The sequence below is a fragment of the Salmo salar genome, chromosome 25, assembly GCF_965601325.2.
Source record: "Salmo salar chromosome 25, fSalSal1, whole genome shotgun sequence".
Taxonomy (NCBI): Eukaryota; Metazoa; Chordata; class Actinopteri; order Salmoniformes; family Salmonidae; genus Salmo; species Salmo salar.
This window is the reverse complement of record NC_138315.1, coordinates 31,705,130-31,727,394: the sequence shown is the minus strand read 5'-3', so window position 1 is coordinate 31,727,394 and position 22,265 is coordinate 31,705,130. Positions and strand designations below refer to the sequence as shown.

The following is a 22,265-nucleotide window of genomic DNA, read 5'->3' as shown; positions in this document are numbered from 1 at the left end:
GTGAACTATAAGATATTTATTTCAGATGACAAATTGCATCATTTCCATCATAAAAAGTATTGCTTCAGAGTTAGGTCAGAGTTAGATCCAGGCAAAAGCCACGACAGTGTTGTTCTCTACAGGTTTGCATCACATTTTTTCCCCCTGACAAATACAAAGAGAGATGAGGTAAGTTTAGGGAAGTACAGTAGTCGTCAGAGCAGACTGAGCTCTCCAACTTCTAGGGTATCATTCAGAGTACAAGCTCTTACTGTTGCAGAAGCATGAAACCTTACTAAATCAGTGTTCTTCATTACTGGTCCTGGAGCTAATCAAGGTCAAACACGTATGTTAGTGCAGGGCTGGAACAAAAGCTTGCACATACTGTGGATATCCAGGACCAGGAGTAAAGAACACTGCCCAACTGGAATTTCCCGGCAACATGTCTACCAGTGTAGTACTTACTAGTAGTTATAACTCTGTTAGTATGAAGTACTGGTGCCTGTTGTTAGCAGTAGGGGTTAGGAGTACTAGCTATAGATGTGGCCAGGGTCTGAGGTACTCTCTCTCTCATGCAGGGTTAGAAGGCACTGGCTAGAGAACAGGGTCATATTCTAACAACAGGCTTCAGGATGAGAGGATTCAGCATCCCAAGCATACAGTAGTACATGCAGCAAACAAACTAACGCATTCCAGTCATTGTAACATGCATTTCAGTGAGTGAATGAGACAGTAAAAATAGTAATGCCTAGTAATACTTCTAAACAGTATCTAAGGTCGGCTTTGCCTTCGGAGCAGGAGAGTTATTCCTCTCACTGGAGAATCTGCTTCACTAGAGGCACAGCAAATCTCACAGAAACCCAACAAACAAAGCCAAACATCGGAGTGGGAGAAAGAGCAAATGGTTAAGCTACATCAGGATTTGACAGAAATAGTACAGTACACTGCAGGTATATGAATGATACAGATATTACATGTTATTGTGATATCATGACAACAGTTTTCCAGATTTTGCTCATACAAGAAGTCCTACCATTGCATCATGGGGCAGCTGACCTGAGATAAACACACAAGTGATTTGTGGGTAAAGAGGGAGACATACCCCTCTTGTCATACCGTTGGGAGAGTTCTAGAAACAGATGGGCTAGAATAGACTCAGTGTGCTACACAGTACAAAGCTCTTTCTGGAGAACAATTTACTGGTACCTGGCTATAGAGACCAGCGCCATGTGGTATGCATAAAACAGGAGATGAACAAACCATTTGGGCTAAAGGTTTTAAACAGTTTTAGCTTTTTTTATAAATAGTTAACTTTTTATTTTGTTAGAAAAAGTACAAATGTGTCCTTTAAGTGTTGAATTGGATCATAAACATGCATGGAATTAATCAAGCCTTCCTAACATATACAGTATCAATAAATATATTTATAATCAATGATAAAACTGATTTATAATAAGTAGGTGCGTGCTAAAATGCAGCATTAGCACTTCCAAGGCTGGAAATGGAAGACCCAGTAAGAAGAGGAAGTAAAATCAGGTTAAACTATAGGTTCACATGCTGTTAGACACACAGACCTCTTTACTGAGGATAGATATGTCTGCAGGCTGAGCTGTGTGTTTCTCTGTGTTGTGGACAGAACAGTGTGTTCCTATGGCTTGTTACTCTGCCTCAGTGAGAGCTGTTGGTGCTCCAGTCGTAGGGCAGGTAGCTGACTTTGATCTTCCCAGAGGAGAGGACACTCTGCAGACTGGACCTCTTGGGAGACTCCCCCATGTGCTCCAGGATCCAGTTCAACAGCTGAAGGAGAGAGCGGGCAAGGCTGTGTTAGGACAGGAGACCGTACTCTTCAGTTAAAGGTGAAAGGTTAGTGTTGAGGTACCTTCTCATCTGTGCCTCCGAAGTCTGCCTTGTACCACTTAAATATTTGGCTGAGACGGACCTCGCCCTTCTCAGAATCCACCACACAGCCATCATCGTTCTCCAGGAAGGACTCGGCCGCCGTGCGCAGCTGACTATCGATGTCCTGATTGGTCAGAGAGGACAAATCATGTGACTTTACTCAACTCCAGATTCAGAAAATACTGTGTCACTACCTGTGTAGTATTTTCAATGTACAAACCCAGTGTGTTACCTGTGGAGTGTATGTTTTGATGGGTGGACAGCCCATAGCTCCACAGTTCAGAGCAAAATGGATGAGAGGCTCAGCATCTGGGAGAGCCACCTGGTGGACAAACAGAACAACCACTATCACCACTACAACCACAGATTGTGCAACATTTCAGATAAAAACATACATTTGCACCAGTAAATCAGAGATGTGAATAAAAAAATGATAATAAGTTGAATAGTTTTCTCGGTCCAGCGGAGTAGTGTACCTGTAGGCGAGGGTCAGTCTTAGAGAAGGGCCTGAGAAGCTGTGCGACGCCCTTTCTGTTCCCTCTCAGAACTCCGTTCTCTATGTCCTGCAGAGTGAACACCTCTCCTCCAATCAGGTAGCTCACGTAGTTAAAGAACTGCAAACAACACACAGGAACAAAGTAATATCACTGCTAAACAGACTTGTTGTCTTTCCACAATCCTAGATGGTGCTCTTACCTTGTATCTCTGCCACATGTTGGTTGGGGCTCCCATCCGGACGTTTCCGTGGATGACCAGAGCATTGTAGGTGTTGATGAAGAAGGCTAGTTTCTCCTCTCTGGTCAGCGACAGCAGCTCCACTCTTTGTAGCTGAACAGCCAGCTCACAGTAGCGCTCAAACACTGGGCTCAGGGACATGGCCTTGTAGTCCACACACTGTAAGGAAACGCACATATTGTAGTACAACTGTCATGTCATAATAGATCTACTGTAGTGGAGGGTTCAGTTAGTTCAGTGTGACTGTTACCTTTCCATCAGAAGAGAGGTACTCAGAGAACAACTTCAGGATCATATCCCTTAGAATGGCAGACAACTCAGCAGCTGAGAGAGAGGAAGAAAGACAGAGGGAGAAAGAGAGAATATAGACACATTATATAATTAATAATCTATTTTTAACAGATAATGAGCAGATGTCCTAACTAGGAAAGACATTCTGATTAAGGTTACTTCTTATGCAAGACAACAGAGGCATGCAGAAAGGCTAAACTTATGCAATGACAGAGACTCACACACACACACACGTTTGCACGAACACAGACAGATCAGCTGCTTTTAAGGACACCTACTGCAATCCCAGTTAATCGTATCAGGGAATGAATGTAATAGCCCACACCAGGTGTGGATTGCCTCTTACACTTGTGTGTTTAACTAGCAGAAAGAGAAGCTCCATGCAGGAAAGCCCCCACCTACACAGTGGGATTTATCTGAAAGTGCCTAAACCACCCAAAGAGCAAGCAGAGCCGACAGTGGCAAGGAAAAGCTCACTAGCAAGAAGAAACTTTGAGAAGAACCAGACTCGGAAAAGGGAGTCCTCCCTACCTACTCTGTAAAGGGGAGCATGCAGCAGTTTGTCCTGCGTTCAGGGCCGAGTGAGGGTTGTGTTCCATCAGCCTGTACAGCCTGTCACTCACTCCAAACCCCTCCCCCTTCCCTGCCCCAGCCACGCCCACCATGTACTTCCTGTCCAGTAACACCTGCCCAGTCTCACATGCCTTAGTCATCTCTGCCAGAATCCGAGAATTAGAATCAGTTAGAATCATAGAATAGAACAATAGAATTAGAATGTAGAATTTAGGAATATCTGTTTACTCATTCTCATTCCTTACCCATGCCCCTGTCTTTCTGCAGCCAGCCAACCAGCTGTGCTCCTGTGAAGCTGTTTCTGCACATGCTCAGTCCCCTCCACTGAAATCCAATCACATCGCTCCGCTTGAGATCCTCTACCACGTTCGCTAACGCATCCCTCTCACACTTAAACTCTGCAGAGAATGCACAGAAGGCTTGGCAATCATTTAATGTGTGAATGGATGCCACCTACCAGACATCAACACTATAGGAATGTGTAAGAGAAAATGGTTGGAGCAATTGACAATATTTATTTCTTACTGTAGTCCATTTGAATGTATTTTATGGACCTGAGTGATAGCAGAGGAGACTAGAACTCAGAGACGCATATTGTGGCTGGGCAGAGAGGCCAGGTGCTGGCTGGTCTGGGGCTATCAGGTAACACTGATCCATTGTCTCTGCGTCTGCTGTGGTGACAGGAGACGGGCGCACACACACTCACACAGAGAGCTGTGGCTGCTGAATCAAAACCAGCCTGTCTCTCATGCAGCAGACGCCAACATTCCACACTGACAAGACAGACACTTCTTCCCCAGGTCTTAAGATACTGATATTACAGCTGGTATTCAAACAGTAGCATGTCCAGTAATATCCGTATCATATCCAAATAACCCTGTCGAATCAGAGCTCATGTTTATAACTAGAGGAAGACTAGATTAGTCTCGCCACACGAGGTCTGTCTTAACTGCAATAGGCAAAAATGGTTAATAAACACATTTGACTGAATGTGTCTTTGCAGCCATTCCAGTCTACCCATTACAGTTCTGAGGTGCAAACATTTCTATAGAGCAGGGCCCAACTATAAATCGACCGTAATCTAATCAGGCACAGGGCTTCTTGTGTGTCCACTGACCTCCATCAGCCTCCTCAGCTGTGTCGGAGCCATCTGATTGGTTCTCCTCGGGCAGGGGCAGGGCTTCTGGCAAGACAGGCTCCTCCCTCACCAAACGCACTAGACGCTCCAACTCCTCTGGAAGCTTCAGAGAGTAGTGTTAATTTAACCTTTATTTAGCCAGGCAAGGCATTCAGAAGCAAGCCTCTACTTACTACAATAGCAAACCCACCTTTCGTACATTTTTTGGTAAAGTACCTAAAGTTCACTTAACTGAATGACTGAATATACAACAGTCAAAGAGACGATGTATCCATCCATCTGAGAGACAGTGTTCTCACCAGTTCCTGTAGGTCATCATTCCCCCCAATGTGGACACTGTTGAAGAAGATCTGAGGAACTGTGCTCCGTCCAGTCAGCTCCTTCACACTGCCCCGCAGCTCTGGGTGCTTTCCCATGTCTACATCCCACACAGGCAGACCCAGACGGCCAAGGCTTGTCTTAGCCTGCACACAGTGGGGACAGCCCAGCACAGAGTACACCGTCACCCTGCCCAGCACCCTGCCTTCAGTCTCCCCCATCTGAACAGCCACCGGAGAGGATAAACAGAGAAGAGACAGAGGTTAAGTAAGCAGCTATTGTTGGGTGGTAGTGGTGAAAATAAGTGTTTTGACAACACTTCCTTGAGGAGGTGTAGCAATAATTATGTACCAAGTTCCTTGTGGGGAAATGACAGTGATTTGCAATATAGGTTCATTGGGTTGATGAAATCATGGTACACAATCAACTTCCTCCTCAAAACAAGCTTACCTGCAGAGTTCATCAATACTGGAAAAAGTATATTTTTACCTCCATGATGACATTTAACACACTGTTGAAGGACTGTGTGGTTTAAACATTGCCTACAACTTCCTGTTAATAAATCTGACAACATAGAGCAACCATGAGAAATAAAAAAAACTTGGCTACTGATGACATCCACTTTGTCAAATCTACTGCAAAGAGGTTCATCCTCTCTGGTAATAAGGTTCGTTTAGGGTTAGGGTTGTTTGGGTTACTAGGGCTATTAACGTACCGTTAGCCAGGAACACCCTCAGCTAATGAACGTCATCATACTGTACTAGCAAGTCCCATATAGCTAGCTACTGAATCGCTAAATGATTGCGAAGCCCAGTACAGTAGTGTACTATCAACTGGCCACTGGCCAACATTAAGCTATCATATAAAATGCAGATTCTTGACATAGGTAGCTAATGATACTCACCCTAGCATAGCTAGTTATCATCGTTGCCTACCTTGTTTTGGGACGACGTCGGACACCCTAACGTTACTTGCAATACGCCACAACCGTTATCGCCACGGAATAAATTATGTTCTTCTGTCGCGATAATAATGCCTTAGTATGCATTATTAAGAAGAAAAAAAATAGTACCTAGTACATGCTGAAAATGATTAGTTAACTCACTATAGATGGCACTGTCACTTCTGCTTCTGTCTACAGGCAGCGTGCAAACACTTGCGGAACCTTTGAGGGATGCGGTGTTTCCTCCCGGACGTTCCCTTTGGTACCCTCGAGTGGTGGATGACGGAAGTACAACCACAGCCGTTGCAGGTGTTTACTGGGTTAAAAGTTGTATGCTATTGTTTTAAATATGCCTGTATTGTCCGATACGGAGCGTAAGGGCTGTAAAAATATGTTGGGTATCATGTCAAGGGGCGACATACTTTCGCTTAGCGATACAGTCACCAACAAAATGATTGCAGTGGAAAACATTACAGGTGAGAACTTAGCGGCTAATGTAAACTAGGCTAGCCCAATAATAATGGACTAAAGGAGCCGAACGTTGCTGCTTTTTAGTCCAATGACGACATGTTCTGTTTAAATGCGAAATGACTTTGACTCTGGATGCAAAAACAGACAAATACTCAATCTAAACGTGAATCGATTGTCAATTGCGGTTCGGCTGTAGAACCCTAAATCCCTTTACTTTCATATCACAATTTGTATTATTAAAATAAATGTAACCTTTATTTAACTAGGCAAGTCAGTTCAGAACAAAATGTTATTTACAATGACGGCCTACCGGGGAACAGTGTTCAGCCTTGTTCAGGGGCAGAACGACAGATTTTTACCTTGTCAGCTCGGGGATTCGATCCAGCAACCTTTTGGTTACTGGCCCAACGCTCTAACAGCTAGGCCACACTTCGAAAAAATGTCTCAAATGCAAAATACACACTTACTGTACATTGTTTTAATACAGTCGCAGCCCACAGTATTGTTAAGTGTCAACATGTTTTTGGCGTCTGTCTTCGGTTTGGTTACATACGGGTTAGAGGTCGACCGATTATGATTTTTCAATGCCCGATACCGATTATTATTATTATTATTTTTTTTACATGTATTTCTAATAATGACAATTACAACAATACTGAATGAACACTTATTTTAACTTAATATAATACATCAATAAAATCAATTTAGCCTCAAATAAATAATGAAACATGTTCAATTTGGTTTAAATAATGCAAAAACAAAGTGTTGGAGAAGAAAGTAAAAGTGCACTATGTGCCATGTAAAAAAGCTAACATTTAAGTTCCTTGCTCAGAACATGAGAACATATGAAAGCTGGTGGTTCCTTTTAACATGAGTCTTCAATATTCCCAGGTAAGATGTTTTAGGTTGTAGTTATTATCGGAATTATACTACTATTTCTCTCTGTACGATTTGTATTTCATATACCTTTGACTATTGGATGTTCTTATAGGCACTTTAGTATTGCCAGTGTAACAGTATAGCTTCCGTCCCTCTCCTCGCTCCTACCTGGGCTCGAACCAGGAACACATTGACAACAGCCACCCTCGAAGCAGCGTTACCCATGCAGAGCAAGGGGAACAACTACTCCAAGTCTCAGAGCGAGTGACGTTTGAAACGGTATTAGCGCGCACCCCGCTAACTAGCTAGCCATTTCACATCGGTTACACCAGCCTAATCTCGGGAGTTGATAGGCTTGAAGTCATAAACAGCACAATGCTTGAAGCATTGCGAAGAGCTGCTGGCAAACGCATGAAAGTGCTGTTTGAATGAATGCTTACGAGCCTGCTGGTGCCTACCATCGCTCAGTCAGACTGCTCTATCAAATCATAGACTTAATTATAACATAATAACACACAGAAATACGAGCCTTTGGTCATTAAAATGGTAGAATCCGGAAACTATCATTTAAAAAACAAAACGTTTATTCTTTCAGTGAAATACGGAACCGTATGTGCTTGTTAAATCATCACCCGTTTGTCGAAGTAGGCTGTGATTCAATGAGAAATTAACAGGCACCGCATCCATTATATGCAACGCAGGACACGCTAGATAAACTAGTAATATCATCAACCATGTGTAGTTAACTAGTGGTTATGTTAAGATTGATTGGTTTTTTTATAAGATAAGTTTAATGCTAGCTAGCGACTTACCTTGGCTTCTTGCTGCCCTCGCGTAACAGGTAGTCAGCCTGCCACGTAGGCTCCTCGTGGAGTGCAATGTAAGGCAGGTGGTTAGAACGTTGGACTAGTAACCTGAAGGTTGCAAAAACGAATCCCCGAGCTGACAAGGTAAAAATCTGTCGTTCTGCCCCTGAACAAGGCAGTTAACCCACCGTTCCTAGGCCGTCATTGAAAATAAGAATGTGTTCTTAACTGACTTGCCTAGTTAAATATAGGTTTATAAAAAAAATGATCAGCAAATCGGTGTCCAAAAATACCGATTACCGATTGTTATGAAAACTTGAAATCGGCCCAAATTATTCGGTCATTCCGATTAATCGGGCGACCTCTAATACAGGTTGGTGTTCGGAGACGCAGATAGCTAATTAGCACATGTAACTAGTCCAACCACTGTCTAACGTATTTTTCCGCAAACAAGCGCTGTAACATGGACATATGTGTGGGAACCCAAACCCTATAAATATGTGTATCAATGAAACCTCTTTTATGATTTCTCCCAGATATGAAAGATAAGGACCCTTCATGCATCAAAAACCATACCCCAAGCCATGCTGTTAATGTTCAGACTGAAAGTCGGGACTCTTGACAAAACACCCCCATACAAAAGACGCCTTCATCCAATGACTCTTATGTGTAATAAGAGTCATGATCAAGGGGTAGCTAACCCACTCATAACTACCTCTAGCGCCTATTGATGATAGTGTCTTCTGGCCAGGGCATTTTGTTAAGAGCCTCGATGCTTGTTCTGAACGTTAAAACGCATCGCTTGTGGTATGGTTTTAGAAACATAAAGATTGTACATCTTTCATATAATCGAGAAATATTTTTCAAAAAACAAAAGGTTCAGTTATTACACACCTTTGTTAAGATTCCCACAAGGCAATATTTCCAAGTTACAGCACTGTTGGCTGCATCTGTGTTAAAACAGTGTACAGTAAGTGTATATTTTTCATTTGTGATATGAAGGTAAAGGGCTTTTTTTTTCTAGAACCATACCTCAATTGAGAATCGATTCACATTTAGATGGAGTATTTGGCTGACAGCCAATTCGCCTCTAAACAGAACATGTAAGGTCCTTGGACTATAAGGAGTAACATTAGGCTCCTTTAGTCCATTATTGGGCTAGCTAACTAGCTAGCTGCCAACCATTGCAGGTTTTGATCCGTAACTGGTATACCATAGTAAAATCTTGGGGTCGTCTCTGTCTGTTACAGAAGCAGTTGAGGCCATTCTTTCATACACCAAGGATACGGAGGAGCTGCTAAAACGAAAAAAGGTGCACCGTGACGTTATATTCAAGTACCTGGCAAAGGAGGGGGTGGTGATGCCCCCCAACAGTGAGAAACACCAGCTAGTGAAGCGGACTCTAGAGTTTTGGTCTACTGGGAAGGTATAGACACATTCGTGTTTCTGTGTTTCATAGAGGCTGAATTTGGCAAGAATTTTGTCACTTAATGTCTGTGGTCTTGTTTGTAGGCATTGGACTATCAAACCCCAGCAGTTGAGACCAGCCTAAGTCTGAGACCAGCTGAGAGTGTCTCTGTTTCCTCTGAGGCAGGGTACAGTTCTGGTTTTGACCACCTGGCCTTGGCCAGACAGTTCTGTCAGTGGTTCTTCCAGCTTCTCAACAGTCAGAACCCCTCCCTGGGCCAGCCTTCTAAGGACTGGGGACCACAACACTTCTGGGAGGACGTCCGTCTGCGCCTCTTCTCCAGGTAAAAATCTGGACACAAATTATATAGTTTTTAGTCTCTTAGGGACTAAGTATTGATTTTGACTAACTTACCATTTGATTTTGTATTGAACATACAGTATTAAATACCATATTAATTCATAGGACCTCTCTCACTCTCTGTCTCAGTGCTGATGGCCAACAAATGGAAGAGTTCCATGGCTCTGAGCTGACCAGCCTGCGTCTCCTGGCCCTGGCGAGGGACGAGAGGCTCCTGTTGAGCCCCAACCTTGACCCTCCTGGCCTGAAGGTCCTGTCCTCCCCCCACGGCCTGGTGCTGGTGGCTGTGGCAGGGACCATTCACAGACATGATGTCTGCCTAGGAGTCTATGAACAGGTGTTTGGCCTCATCCGCTCACCGCTGGAACAGAACAGCTGGAAGATCAAGTTTGTCGACCTGAAGATCAGGGGGCAGGATGCCCTGGGAGGAGCAGAGGAGCTGGCCTCGCCTGCACTGACCTGCAGCTCCTCTGAACTACAGCTGCTCTGTAGATGAGGGAACTGAGGTGCATCCCAATAGTCTAAAGGGGCTTCCTCTCCTTGCTTCCTTTCCTTTATCTGCACTCGTGAAAAACATGGACAGGTGAAAGTAAATTGCCAACGTCACCATCCACCATATTGTTTTCACCTATCTTGGGTTCTCAGGTCAGTGCAGATGAAGGAAAGAAGAAGAGAGAGAGAGAGACACTTCAGATTATTGAAATTCACACTTGGTGTCACTAAGAGAAGAGGTCAGCTCTGTAGACCATAAGGGAGCAGTGGTTAGAGATATGCCTGTGAGAATGAAAGACAAAGTGAACTCAATACATTATGCAAGTCATTTAATTGTCATGATGGGGTAAACATACATTTCATGGTCTGTTTTCCTCAATACTATATAGTTAACTATTATTTACTGCTGTTAATACTATATTCCAGGATGTTTAGGTTTACTCTCCATGGGAAAAGTTCTTGGTTGGTGTAGGAATGTGTGTTTTTCACGATTCTTCTGTTCTGTCATTTGAGGCGTTTTCCCTTCAATGACCTGTGATCTGTGCCTTATGTAGAATAGTCTATAAGTAAGCAGAAGCATGCCTCTATCATCGGTAACGGTATATGGCTAAAACTTGAAGTATATTATATTGTAAATATGTATCATACCAGTACTAAAAATAATTTAAACCTTTGCTTGTGTACTGTTTGCTTCGCTCTGTGTCATCCTGTTTGGCAAATATTATATTAACTGTATTGACATTGATCAGGTATGTGACTTACAGTGCATTTGGAAAGTATTGAGACCCCTTGACTTTTTCCACATTGTTATGTTAGCCTTATTCTAAAAAATATATATATATATAATTATCAATCTACACACAATACCCCATAATGACAAATCCAAAACAGGTTTAGAAGTGTTTGCACATTTATTAAAAATAAACTTAAATATTACATTTACATAAGACCCTTTACTCAGTACTTTGTTGAAGCACCTTTGGCAGCGATTACATCCTCAAGTCTTCTTGGGTATGACGCTACAAGCTTGGCACCTGTATTGGGGAGTTTCTCCCATTCTCTGCAGATCCTCTCAAGCTCTGTCAGTTTGGATGTGTAATGTCACTGCACAGCTATTTTCAGGTCTCTCCAGAGATGTTCGATCGGGTCCGGGCTCTGGCTGGGCCACTCAACGACATTCAGAGACTTGTCCCGAAGCCACTCCTGCGTTGTCTTGGCTGTGTGCTTTTGTCGTTGTCCTGTTGGAAGGTGAACCTTCGCCCCTGTCTGAGGTACTGAGCAGGTTTTCATCAGGAATATCTGTACTTTGCGCCGTTCATCTTTCCCTCAATCCTGACTAGTCTCCCAGTCCCTGAAAACATCCCCACAGCATGACGCTGCCACCACCATGCTTCACCGTGAAGCTTGGTATTCAGGCAAAAGAGTTCAAGCTTGGTTTCATCAGACTAGAGAATCTTGTTTCTCATGGTCGGAGAGTCCTTTAGGTTCTCCCATCTCCACAGAAGGTCCCCAACATGTTCTTGGGGACCTTCAATGTTGCATAAAGTTTTTGTCTGTGCCAAGACACAATCCTGTCTCGGAGCTCTATGGACAATTCCTTCGATCTCGTGGCTTGGTTTTTGCTCTGACAAGCACTTCCAACTGTTGGACCTTATATAGACAGGTGTGTGCCTTTCCAAATCATGTCCAATCAATTGAATTTACAGCAGTCCAGTCAAGTTCTAAATACATCTGAAGGATGATTAGTGGAAACAGGATGCACCTGAGCTCAATTTCGAGTCTCATAACAAAGGGTCTGAATACTTATGTAAATAAGGTATTTCTGCTTAGATTTTTTCATAAATGTGCGAAAATTTCTAAAAACTTGTTTTCACTTTGTCATTATGGGGTATTGTGTGTAGATTGATGAGGGGAAAAAGTAATTTAATCAATTTGAAAAAGGCTGTAACATAACAAAATGTGGAAAAAGTCAGGGGGTCTGAACTTTCTGAATGCACCTAGTCCTACAGTATATGTTCTCTTTCGACCTGTGCTTTATGCAGTCTTATAATTCACTGAATTTGCATTACTTTTCAATGTTTTGCGCAATAATTTTGCAATAGACCATCAATACATTGGTTAATGAACCAAATGTTTAACATTTAATTCCATTTTTTATTGAGGTTACAAAGGTTTCTATTTTGCGTAATTGAAATCAAAAGCTCCCAGATATGCTCTGCTGAAATTGAACTGGTTAAATCGGCATATATTGCTGGCATGATCTGACATCAAGTTACTATGAAAAGTTTCAGCACAAGTTACTGATTTTAAATGAGCTCTTTGTAGTTTTTAAAATGTCAGGATTTAATTACAAGGAGGGTTATGGTTGCAGAGAGTTGTTGAAGAAGATGTCAAAGGATGACATCCTCACTTTGATTTACTGTCACTAACAAAAAGATGGATCTTTTCAAATCAAATTCACATTTTTTGTTACATCCTTCGTAAACGTGTGTGGAGTAACAGTGAAATGCTTACTTACAGGCCCTTCCCAACAATGCAGAGAGAAAGAAAATAGAGAAATAATAGAAAAGTAAGACATGTAATAACAAATACACAATGAGTCATGATAACTTGGCTATATACACAGGCTACCAGTACCGAGTCCATGTGCAAGGTAGTTGAGGTAGATACTGTATGTACATGTAGGAATAAAGTGAAAGATAATAAATAGTAGCAGCAGTGCATGTGATGAGTCAAAGTTAGCGCAAAAAGGGTCAATGCAGATAGTCCAGGTAGCTACAGTGTCTTCAGAAAGTATTCACACATTGTGTTGTGTTACAGCCTGAATTTGAAATTGATTGAATTGAGATTGTTTTGTCACTGCTATAGACACAATACCTCATAATGTCAAAGTGGGATTATGTTTTTCAACATTTAATAATTAATCAAAAACCAAAGGTGAAATTTCTTGAGTCAATAAGCATTCAATCCCTTTGTTATGGCAAGCCTAAATAAGTTCAGGAGTAAAAATGTATTTAACAAGTCACATAAATTACACTCTGTGTGCAATAATAGTCTTTAACATGATTTTTTGAATGACATCTCACCTCTGTACCACACCTATACAATTATCTGTTAGGTCCCTCAGTCAAGCAATGCATTTCTAACAAAGACCTGGCAGGTTTTCCATTGCCTCACAAAGAAGGGCACCTGTTGGTAGAAAATAAGCAGGCAATGAATATTCCTTAGAGTATGGTGAAGTTATTACTTTGGATGGTAAATCCCTGGGGGAAGCCAATGCTCAACCCCCCCTGAAGCAAATCCAGAAGTGGAAAACAGGAGCTGCCTCCACCATTTCAACTTCAACATTTCAACATCATCAAATCACTTCTGCTTGGTCTAATACAGTGACATCTAAAAGACAGGAGTGATGGCCAAATCCAAGCTGGCTTCCATTGACACTTTTTTTTGGTGTGACAGGACCATTCACACTTGAGCTCGCTAAGTTTAGCACAACGCTGATTGGCAAATTATACTCTTTTTGTCAAGGAAGGCCAGATGCTCGCTGGCTTCCCTTGCCTTCAATGCCAAGGGTGGCAACAGTATACTCATTTGGACGAGACAGACTAGACAGCGGGGCGCTGTTTCGCTCGCTCGGATGCTTTCTCCTGTGAGATACATTCAGCTTCTTGCGAATTGTAGTAAAATTATGAAACACAGAGATATCCATGAATACACGCCACTGTGGATCAACAACATTGTTTTTACTCCACGATACTAACCTTAATTACATAATGAAAAGAAAGAAGCGTGTACAGCTTACAAACATTCCAAAACATGCATCCTGTTTACAATAAGGCACTAAATAATACTGCAAAAAACAGGACTCTCACAGCCTCACGTCAGAGTTAGATGTTCATCCATGTTTCTCAAACGTCAAATTTCTAAGTTTTTGGTTACTTCTCTTTATTGTTCCAAGGTTAAGTTTAGGCATTAACTCCACATTCTTAAGGTTTGGCATTAACTCTGAATGGTTAATGTAAAGGTTAAGGTTTTGGATAGGTTTAAAACCAAAATATCAAAAACAACTTTCTATCACTGGATTCATACATGCAACCAGAGGCAGACGCTTACACCCACCCACCACCACTTTCCACAACACCTTAACAAAACCAAAACCTACTCGAAGGTAACAGCGCTCACTGTTGCCCCTAGTGGCTGGTTTCCACGTCATCTCCCAACATCCTCAGACAAGAATGGAAGTCGAATATTGACTTGTATCACAGGTGACCTGTCTGCAAAATGTTGAATGTTCCTGAGTGGCCTAGTTACAGTTTTGACTAAAACTTGAAAATGGCTGCCTAGCAATGATCAACAACCAATTTGACAGAACTTGCAGAATTTGAAAAATAAGAATGGGCAAATATTGTACAATCCTGGATTGCAAAGTTCTTACTTTCAGTTGAATGCATTCAGTTATACAACTGACTAGGTGTCCCCCTTTCTTAGAGACTTACCCAGAAAGACTCACAGCTGTCATCGCTGCCAACGGTGATTCTACCATGTATTGACTTGGGGCACTTATCTAATAAAGATATATTAATGTTTTATTTTATATTCATAAAAATATAATACAAATATTCCACTTTGACATGGCAGAGTATTTTGTGTAGATGACAATTAAATATATTTTAATCCCAATGTGTAACACAACAAAATGTGGAAAAAGTCAAGAGGTGTGAATACTTTCTGAAGGCACTGTATGTACTTTCACAAAGACAATTTCATGACAGAAATTATATGTGTCCACTCCCCTTTTCACTGGTTTTCTCTCACCCTCATTCTCTCTCTCTGTCACTCTCTCCTCTCTCACTCTGTGTGAATGTAGCCTATAGGCCTGGCTCTGTGTGGTGGGGTAGAGAATGCAGCAGTGACTCTGTGGTTTTGGTGGGAAATGTTACATGTGGGAAATTATTCTTGGCATTGGCTTCAAAGGAACTGAGCTAGTTAATATCTGTCTCTGTAGGCTGGAGCTCTGTACTTTACTAGGCCATAGTTGTGGCAGAGGAAACCACCATGGCCATTGATCTCTGGCTGTTCACCTCACAGAAAGAATAATAACAAGTTGCCCGCCTCCTGCCTTTATGGCACTTGGCTTTCCTCTGTTTAATAAGTGGTTTGGCCCATGGCACGGCTCTGACGCACAGCTTCAAAAATACCACTCACTGGCGTCTGAGTGTGTGTGTGTGTGTATGTTTGGCGTCTCCCGATCTCTGTGACTGGAGTTTTTCTTTAATGAAGAAGTGTGTTTCTCATAAAGGAAATGTTAAACTCTAAACTCTGGATCCCTGGAGCTTTGAAATAGCTTTCGGGTGGTGAACCATTGAAACAGCTTTAATTGCCAAGTAGATTTGTTTTTGCATTTCAGTTTGATTTGACGGTTCTAATTACGTTACACAGTTGCTTTTGTATAGAGATGAATGAGCATATTAATGAGAGACGATTTTGGTGAAAGTCTATATGGTGGAACCATCAATACTTCTCAGACACTCTCTGCCAAAAATGATGGGTTTACTGGTGCATTGTAAACCCCAATTTTTCCCTTAGATGGAGTTAAACGTATCCTGTCTATTTTTGAACTGGGTTACTGTTTCATGATGGTATAATATATTAAATAATAAAACGTTATATACCGGATAATTATGCCCTATTTAAAAAAAAAAAATCTCATACTGAAAGAATGATACTGATCTTTTTCCCCCATTTCAAGTTTTGATGACTTTCAAAGTGACATTGTCCCATCATTCCACAAGGGGGCAGGCATGCTACATCAGGGAGCAGTGATATTTTGATCCTTGGCCAAATAAAAAGCTTTTAAAGCAATTATGTGAGGAAAGTCGTCAATTCCTAAGCACAGCCTGGGCTACTTTATGTAAGCTGGCAGTTTCTTGTAGCCTAGGTCATGAACAAAACAGTAAATTTTTTAGTTTACTGTGAATTGTCTGCCATTAAATTAATAGGGTTCTAAAAGAGTGGCACGTTAAACTATTCCCTTTCAAAGGTATGAAAACACATATTTCACTAGTTATGGAAGTGGCAGTAATTTATGGATGCACATGAAGGCGACAGAGACAGCATTGGCTGCTACAGAAGAAAGACAATAAAAACTGGATTTATGTTTGGCAGCTATAATCAATCAATAGGCAATAATATTTCTCCTCAAAATTGACTGACAAATCACATTAAGAGGTAAATTCAATCAATGTGATTGGAATCTCAGAAGTGCTATTCAGTCAGAGCATTTCTAATACATACAAGTTTTTAGAAACTTTTGTTGAGTAGACTTAGCTAAAAAAATATATAGAAAAACTTGTGTAAGAAAAGTGAGGGTGATGGTAAACTAGATTCTGGGCAAGGTCTCTATCGATTGACAAATGATGTCACGTTCACTCTTCCTTCCTTCCTTTTACGTCAGCTAAATGCATCTATTTACAGCTGACATCATTGTTCCATTTCAGGTTAAATTGATGTGGACTGGAGAGGCAGGCTTCAGAGGTTCTGACAGTGCTCTGTGCTCCGGCCTGGTGTAGTTTTACACTCACATAATTACCTCACATAAACATTGGAAACGTTATACTACAGGGGAATACCCAGGATCCCAGGAAACAAACAGGCAGAGCGTGAGAGGATCCTGTGGCTGTGACAGTCTAGTTTAACATCAATTAACCCAAACAACAACCAGAACACTTTCTGTATTTATACAAGGGGAAAACACAGGGATAAGCACACCTAAATACATGAAGCCAACTAGGATGTTTCAATCAGAAGAGCTTAAAATAAACCAGGAAACAATCACTGCTCTCCATCATCCTATACAGTGGTTGACATGGGGTGGAAGGGGCTGGTACACTGACCCAGTAACTCAGATTTTCTATTGCTTGAATGCCAGGTCAAAACTGGTTCATCCACAATACATATCATGGGAGTATTAAAGATAAAGTGTGCAACTTTATTTTTCAAAAACACATAAACACACAGCCCTTTAGAATGTCTGTAGAGTTCTATAAACATACAGCCCTTTAGAACATCTGTAGAGTTCTATAAACACACATCCCTTTAGAACATCTGCAGAGTTCTATAAACACACAGCCCTTTAGAACATCTGTAGAGTTCTATAAACACACAGCCCTTTAGAACATCTGTAGAGTTCTATAAACACACAGCCCTTAAGAACATCTGTAGAGTTCTATAAACACACAGCCCTTTAGAACATCTGTAGAGTTCTATTAACACACAGCCCTTTAGAACATCTGTAGAGTTCTATAAACACACAGCCCTTTAGAACATCTGTAGAGTTCTATAAACACACAGCCATTTAGAACATCTGCAGAGTTCTATAAACACACAGCCCTTAAGAACATCTGTAGAGTTCTATTAACACACAGCCCTTTAGAACATCTGCAGAGTTCTATAAACACACAGCCAATGTTCCCTGTAATGTTTTTCGGCACTGAGCAAATTTCAGGTCTGCTGAGCACAAACTTGAACTTTGTGAAAATTCTGTGCAAATTCCAGCACAACTTCTTACTTTGAACACTGAGGCTGTACCAACTTTAACTTACAGTTTTAACAGTGGCCATGTAGGCTACTGTGGCTGTTTGATCATAATGTGCAGTACATGCGGAAAGTATTCAGACCCCACATTTTGTTACGTTACAGCCTTGTTCTAAAATTGAAAAAATATGTTTCCCCCTTATCAATCTACACACAATACCCCCTTATGGCAAAGTGAAAACAGGGTTTTAGAATTCTTTACTAATTTATAAAAATAAAAGAAAGAGCAATACCTTATTTACAAAAGTATTCAGATCCTTTGCTATGAGACTCGAAATTGAGCTCAGGTGCATCCTGTTTCCATTGATCATCCTTGAGATGTTTCTACAACTTGACTGGAGTCCACCTGTGGTAAATTCAATTGATTGGACATCATTTGGAAATGCACACACCTGTCTATATAAGGTCCCACAGTTGACTGTGCATGTCAGAACAAAAACCAAGCCATGAGGTCGAAGGAATTGTCCGTAGAGACAGGATTGTGTCGATCTGGGGAAGAGTAACAAAATATTTCTGCAGAATTGAAGGTCCCCAAGAACACAGTGGCCTCCATAATTCTTAAATGGAAGAAGATTAGAACCACCAAGACTCTTCCTAGAGCTGGTCACCCAGCCAAACTGAGCAATCGGGGAGATGGGCCTTGGTCAGGGAGGTGACCAAGAACCCGATGGTCACTCTGACAGAGCTCCAGAGTTCTTCTGTGGAGATGGGAGAACCTTCCAGAAGGACAACTATCTCTGCAGCACTCCACCAACCAGGCCTTTGTGGTAGATTGGCCAGACGGAAGCCACTCCTCAGTAAAAGGCACATGACAGCCCGCTTGGAGTTTGCCAAAAGGCACCTAAAGGACTCTCAAACCATGAGAATCAAGATTTTCTGGTCTGATGAAACCAAGACTGAACTCTTTGGCCTGACTGCCAAGTGTCACATCTGGAGGAAACCTGGCACCACCCCTACGGTGAAGCATGGTGGTGGCAGCATCATGCTGTGGGGATGTTTTCAGCCGCAGGGACTGGGAGACTAGTCAGGATCGAGCGAACAATGAAAGGAGCAAAGTGCATATATCCTTGATGAAAACCTGCTCCAGAGTGCTCAGGACCTCAGACTGGGGCGAAGGTTCACCTTCCAACAGGGCAAAGATACTAAGCACTCAGCCTATCACACCCTGATCTGCTTCAACTGTCTTTGTGATTTTCCCACCCCCCTCCAGGTGTCACCCATCTTCCCCTGTGTATTTATACCTATGTTCTCTGTTTGTCTGTTGCCAGTTCGTCTTGTTTGTTCGAGTCAACCAGCATTTTGTGTCTCAGCTCCTGCTTTTTCCAGTCTCTCTTTTCTCGCCCTCCTGGTTTTGACCCTTGCCTGTCCTGACTCCGAGCCTGCCTGCCTGACCACTCTGCTTGCCCCTGACCCTGAGCCTGCCTGTCGACCTGTACCTTTTCCCCCCTCTGGATTACTGAGCTCTGCCTTGACCTGTCTATCGCCTGCCCCTGTTGAATTATTAAACTGATGTTTATTCGACGTGGTCTGCATCTGGGTCTTACCTTCATATCTGATAGTATGAACTGGCCATGACTGACCCAGCAGACCTGGACCAGCTGCACAACGCCATCACCTCCCAAGGAGCCTCAATTGGTAGGCACAAGGAATTGCTTCGTTGGCTGATTAAGGAGACAAAACGTTGGCTGAGCGTCATGACCGGGCATTGGACATGCTGCTGGAGCAATTCTGCGGGTCGTCTGGGGGGCAGCCTGCCTCGGTGGTAACCCCACCGCCCCTCAGCAACTCGGCGGTTAACAATGCCGCCCCACCGGCCACTCCACCTTCCTGGGAGCCCCGGGTTACCTCCTCCAGAACGCTTTAATGGAGAGCTGAGCACCTGTCAGGCGTTTTTAGCTCAGTGTGCCCTCAATTTTAAGCTTCAGCCATCCTCCTTCCCCTCGGATCGCTCCAAAATTGCCTACCTAATCACACTGATGTCTGGTAGCGCTCTCACCTGGGCTACAGCTGTATGGAAACAGCATCCGGCCATATGCGCGAGCCTGGAGGGGTTCATGAGAGAGGTGAGGAAGGTTTTTGATTCCCTATTGTCCGGGAGAGAAGCTGCCAGGAAGCTAATCTAGCTCCGGCAGGACGTCCGCACTGTGGCGGACTATGTGGTGGATTTCTGTACGTTGGCAGGGGAGAGTGCATGGAACCCGGAAGCACTGTTCAACATGTCTCAGAGGAGGTTAAGGAGGAGCTTGCGCCTTGGGAGTTACCCACAGATTTTGACTCCCTCATCGCTATGACCATCCACATCGATGGGTGTTTGTAGGAATGACGGATGGAGAGAAATTCGATTTCACTCGCATGTCCAGGGATTCCACCTCGCCTCGGAGTCATCCCGGAAGTCCACGACAGTCCCGTGGCCGAGAGCACCCGAGATTTCCCGACCTTCTTTGAGAGTCACCGACAAGGGCCGAGGCACTGTTTCCCGAGCCCATGCAACTAGGCAGGGCTGGGCTGTTGCCAGCGGAGCAGCAAAACCGGATCAGCACAAGGAGCTGTCTGTATTGCGGGACTTTTTGTCATTTTGTGTCCTCGTGCCTGGTAAAAGACCAGGCTCACCGGTAAGAGCGAGTACTCTGATGGGCCATATGGGGAACTTTTCTGCTTCCCTTACTCACACCCCTTTTCATGTCATTCTGCTGTGCGGAAACCAGTCCAAATCTCTCAGTTTCCTCGTTGACTCCGGGGCTGATGAGAGCTTTTTGACACCACACTGGCTTCCGAGCTGAACATCCCCACTCAGCCCCTCTCCATTCCCGTGGATGTTAGAGCATAGGACAGGTGCTCTATAGGTCGGATCACCCATAACACCACTCCCATCAACCTACGTGTGTCAGGGAATCACAGCGAGACCATTCAGTTCCTGCTCATCAAGCCCCCCCAGATTCCTGTGGTTTTGGGATTCTCCTGGCTCCAGCGACACAACCCACTCATCAACTGGTCTACAGATTCCATCATGGGCTGGAGTCCGTTCTGCCACGCCCATTGTCTGAAGTTGGCGCAACCTTCCCCGGGGCGTCTTCCTGTGTCCTCGGATGTGGTTTTGGATCTCTCTGCCATTCCCGCGGAGTACCAGGATCTCCCCTATGACTGCAGGATTGAACTTCTCTCTAGCACCACGCCGCCCCGGGGACATCTGTACTCACTGTCGGGAACTGAAACCAAAGCAATGGAGGACTACATTGGGGACTCCCTAGCTACTGGATTTATCCGTCCCTCTTCCTCTCCCGCTAGCACAAGGACAAGACCCTGTGCCCGTGCATTGACTACCGGGGACTCAATGACATCACTGTAAAGAAACATTATCTGCTACCACTCATTTCCTCGGCCTTCCAGCCACTTCAAGGAGCCACTGTGTTCTCCAAGCTGGATCTACGAAACGCCTACCACCTGGTGTGGATACGAGAGGGGGACGAGCGTAAGACCGCCTTCAACAAGGTAAGTGGCCACTACGAATATCTGGTAATGTCCTTTGGCCTCACCAACGCCCCTGCCGTATTTCAGGCTCTGGTGAATGACGTTCTCCGCGTCATGCTGAATTGGTTCATGGTCCAGCACGTCTTCCGGATCCATGGACTGCCCGTGGACATGGTCTCCGACTGCTGTCCTCAGTTCTCGTCCCGGTTCTGGAAGGCGTTCTGCACCCTCATTGGGTTATTGGCCAGCCTGTCCTCCGGGTTCCATCCCCAGTCCAATGGCCAGTCAGAGCGAGCCAACCAAGACCTCGAGACCACCCTGCGCTGCCTGGTCTCCGCCAACCCCACCACCTGGAGCCAGCAGCTGGTGTGGGTGGAATACACCTGCAACATCCTTCCCTGCTCTGCCACGGGCCTATCACCGCTTGAGTGTTCCCTGGGGTATCAGCCCCCGCTCTTCCCTGAGCAGGAAGAGGAGGTCGACATACCTTCTGCCCAGATGCTTGTCCGCCGCTGTCGTAGTACCTGAAGGAGAGCCCTGTCGGCCCTCCTCAAGACCACCTACAGGAAACGACAACAAGCGGATTGCCATCGGACCCCAGCTCCCCGGTATCTTCTCGGGCAGAAGGTATGGCTATCCCCCCGGTATCTGCCCCTCCTGGTGGAATCCCGCAAACTCTCTTCCCGGTTTATCGGCCCGTTCCCCATCTCCAAGATCATTAGCCCCTCTGCTGTTCATCTTCTGTTGCCCCGTACCCTTCCTATGCATCCCATCTTTCATGTGTCCAGAGTCAAACCCATGTCTCACAGCCCTTTGTCTCCTTTTTCCTGACCCTGAGCCTGCCTGCCGACCTGTGCCTTTGCCCCCCTCTGGATTACCAACCTCTGCCTTACCCTGACCCTGACCTGCCTG

General features: G+C 43.8%; 2 protein-coding genes across 7 annotated transcripts; one reads left to right on the top strand and one right to left on the bottom strand.

Moving 5' to 3' along the window:
* Position 1: 1 nt before the first annotated feature.
* Positions 2 to 6,125, bottom strand: zgc:152951 (glutaredoxin (thioltransferase)). 5 transcript variants are annotated; one of them, XM_014173965.1, is made up of 11 exons: positions 6,039 to 6,125; positions 4,915 to 5,154; positions 4,595 to 4,718; positions 3,723 to 3,875; positions 3,440 to 3,619; positions 2,864 to 2,937; positions 2,575 to 2,772; positions 2,355 to 2,492; positions 2,111 to 2,200; positions 1,859 to 2,002; positions 2 to 1,776 (listed from the first exon to the last, which is right to left on the bottom strand). In XM_014173965.1, the coding sequence occupies exons 2-11, from the start codon at positions 5,152 to 5,154 to the stop codon at positions 1,648 to 1,650; spliced, it is 1,470 nt and encodes a 489-aa protein (XP_014029440.1). In that variant the 5' UTR covers positions 6,039 to 6,125; the 3' UTR covers positions 2 to 1,647. The 5 variants fall into 5 exon arrangements, with proteins under 5 accessions (XP_014029440.1, XP_014029439.1, XP_045563173.1 ...); XM_014173964.3 differs by having other exon boundaries at positions 5,869 to 6,097; XM_045707217.1 differs by lacking the exon at positions 3,440 to 3,619 and having other exon boundaries at positions 5,869 to 6,097.
* c25h3orf38 (chromosome 25 C3orf38 homolog) lies at positions 6,006 to 10,966 on the top strand. 2 transcript variants are annotated; one of them, XM_082969099.1, is made up of 4 exons: positions 6,006 to 6,185; positions 9,283 to 9,458; positions 9,545 to 9,783; positions 9,930 to 10,966. In XM_082969099.1, the coding sequence occupies exons 1-4, from the start codon at positions 6,044 to 6,046 to the stop codon at positions 10,294 to 10,296; spliced, it is 924 nt and encodes a 307-aa protein (XP_082825225.1). In that variant the 5' UTR covers positions 6,006 to 6,043; the 3' UTR covers positions 10,297 to 10,966. The 2 variants fall into 2 exon arrangements, with proteins under 2 accessions (XP_082825225.1, XP_014029487.1); XM_014174012.3 differs by having other exon boundaries at positions 6,124 to 6,352.
* Positions 10,967 to 22,265: the final 11,299 nt, after the last annotated feature.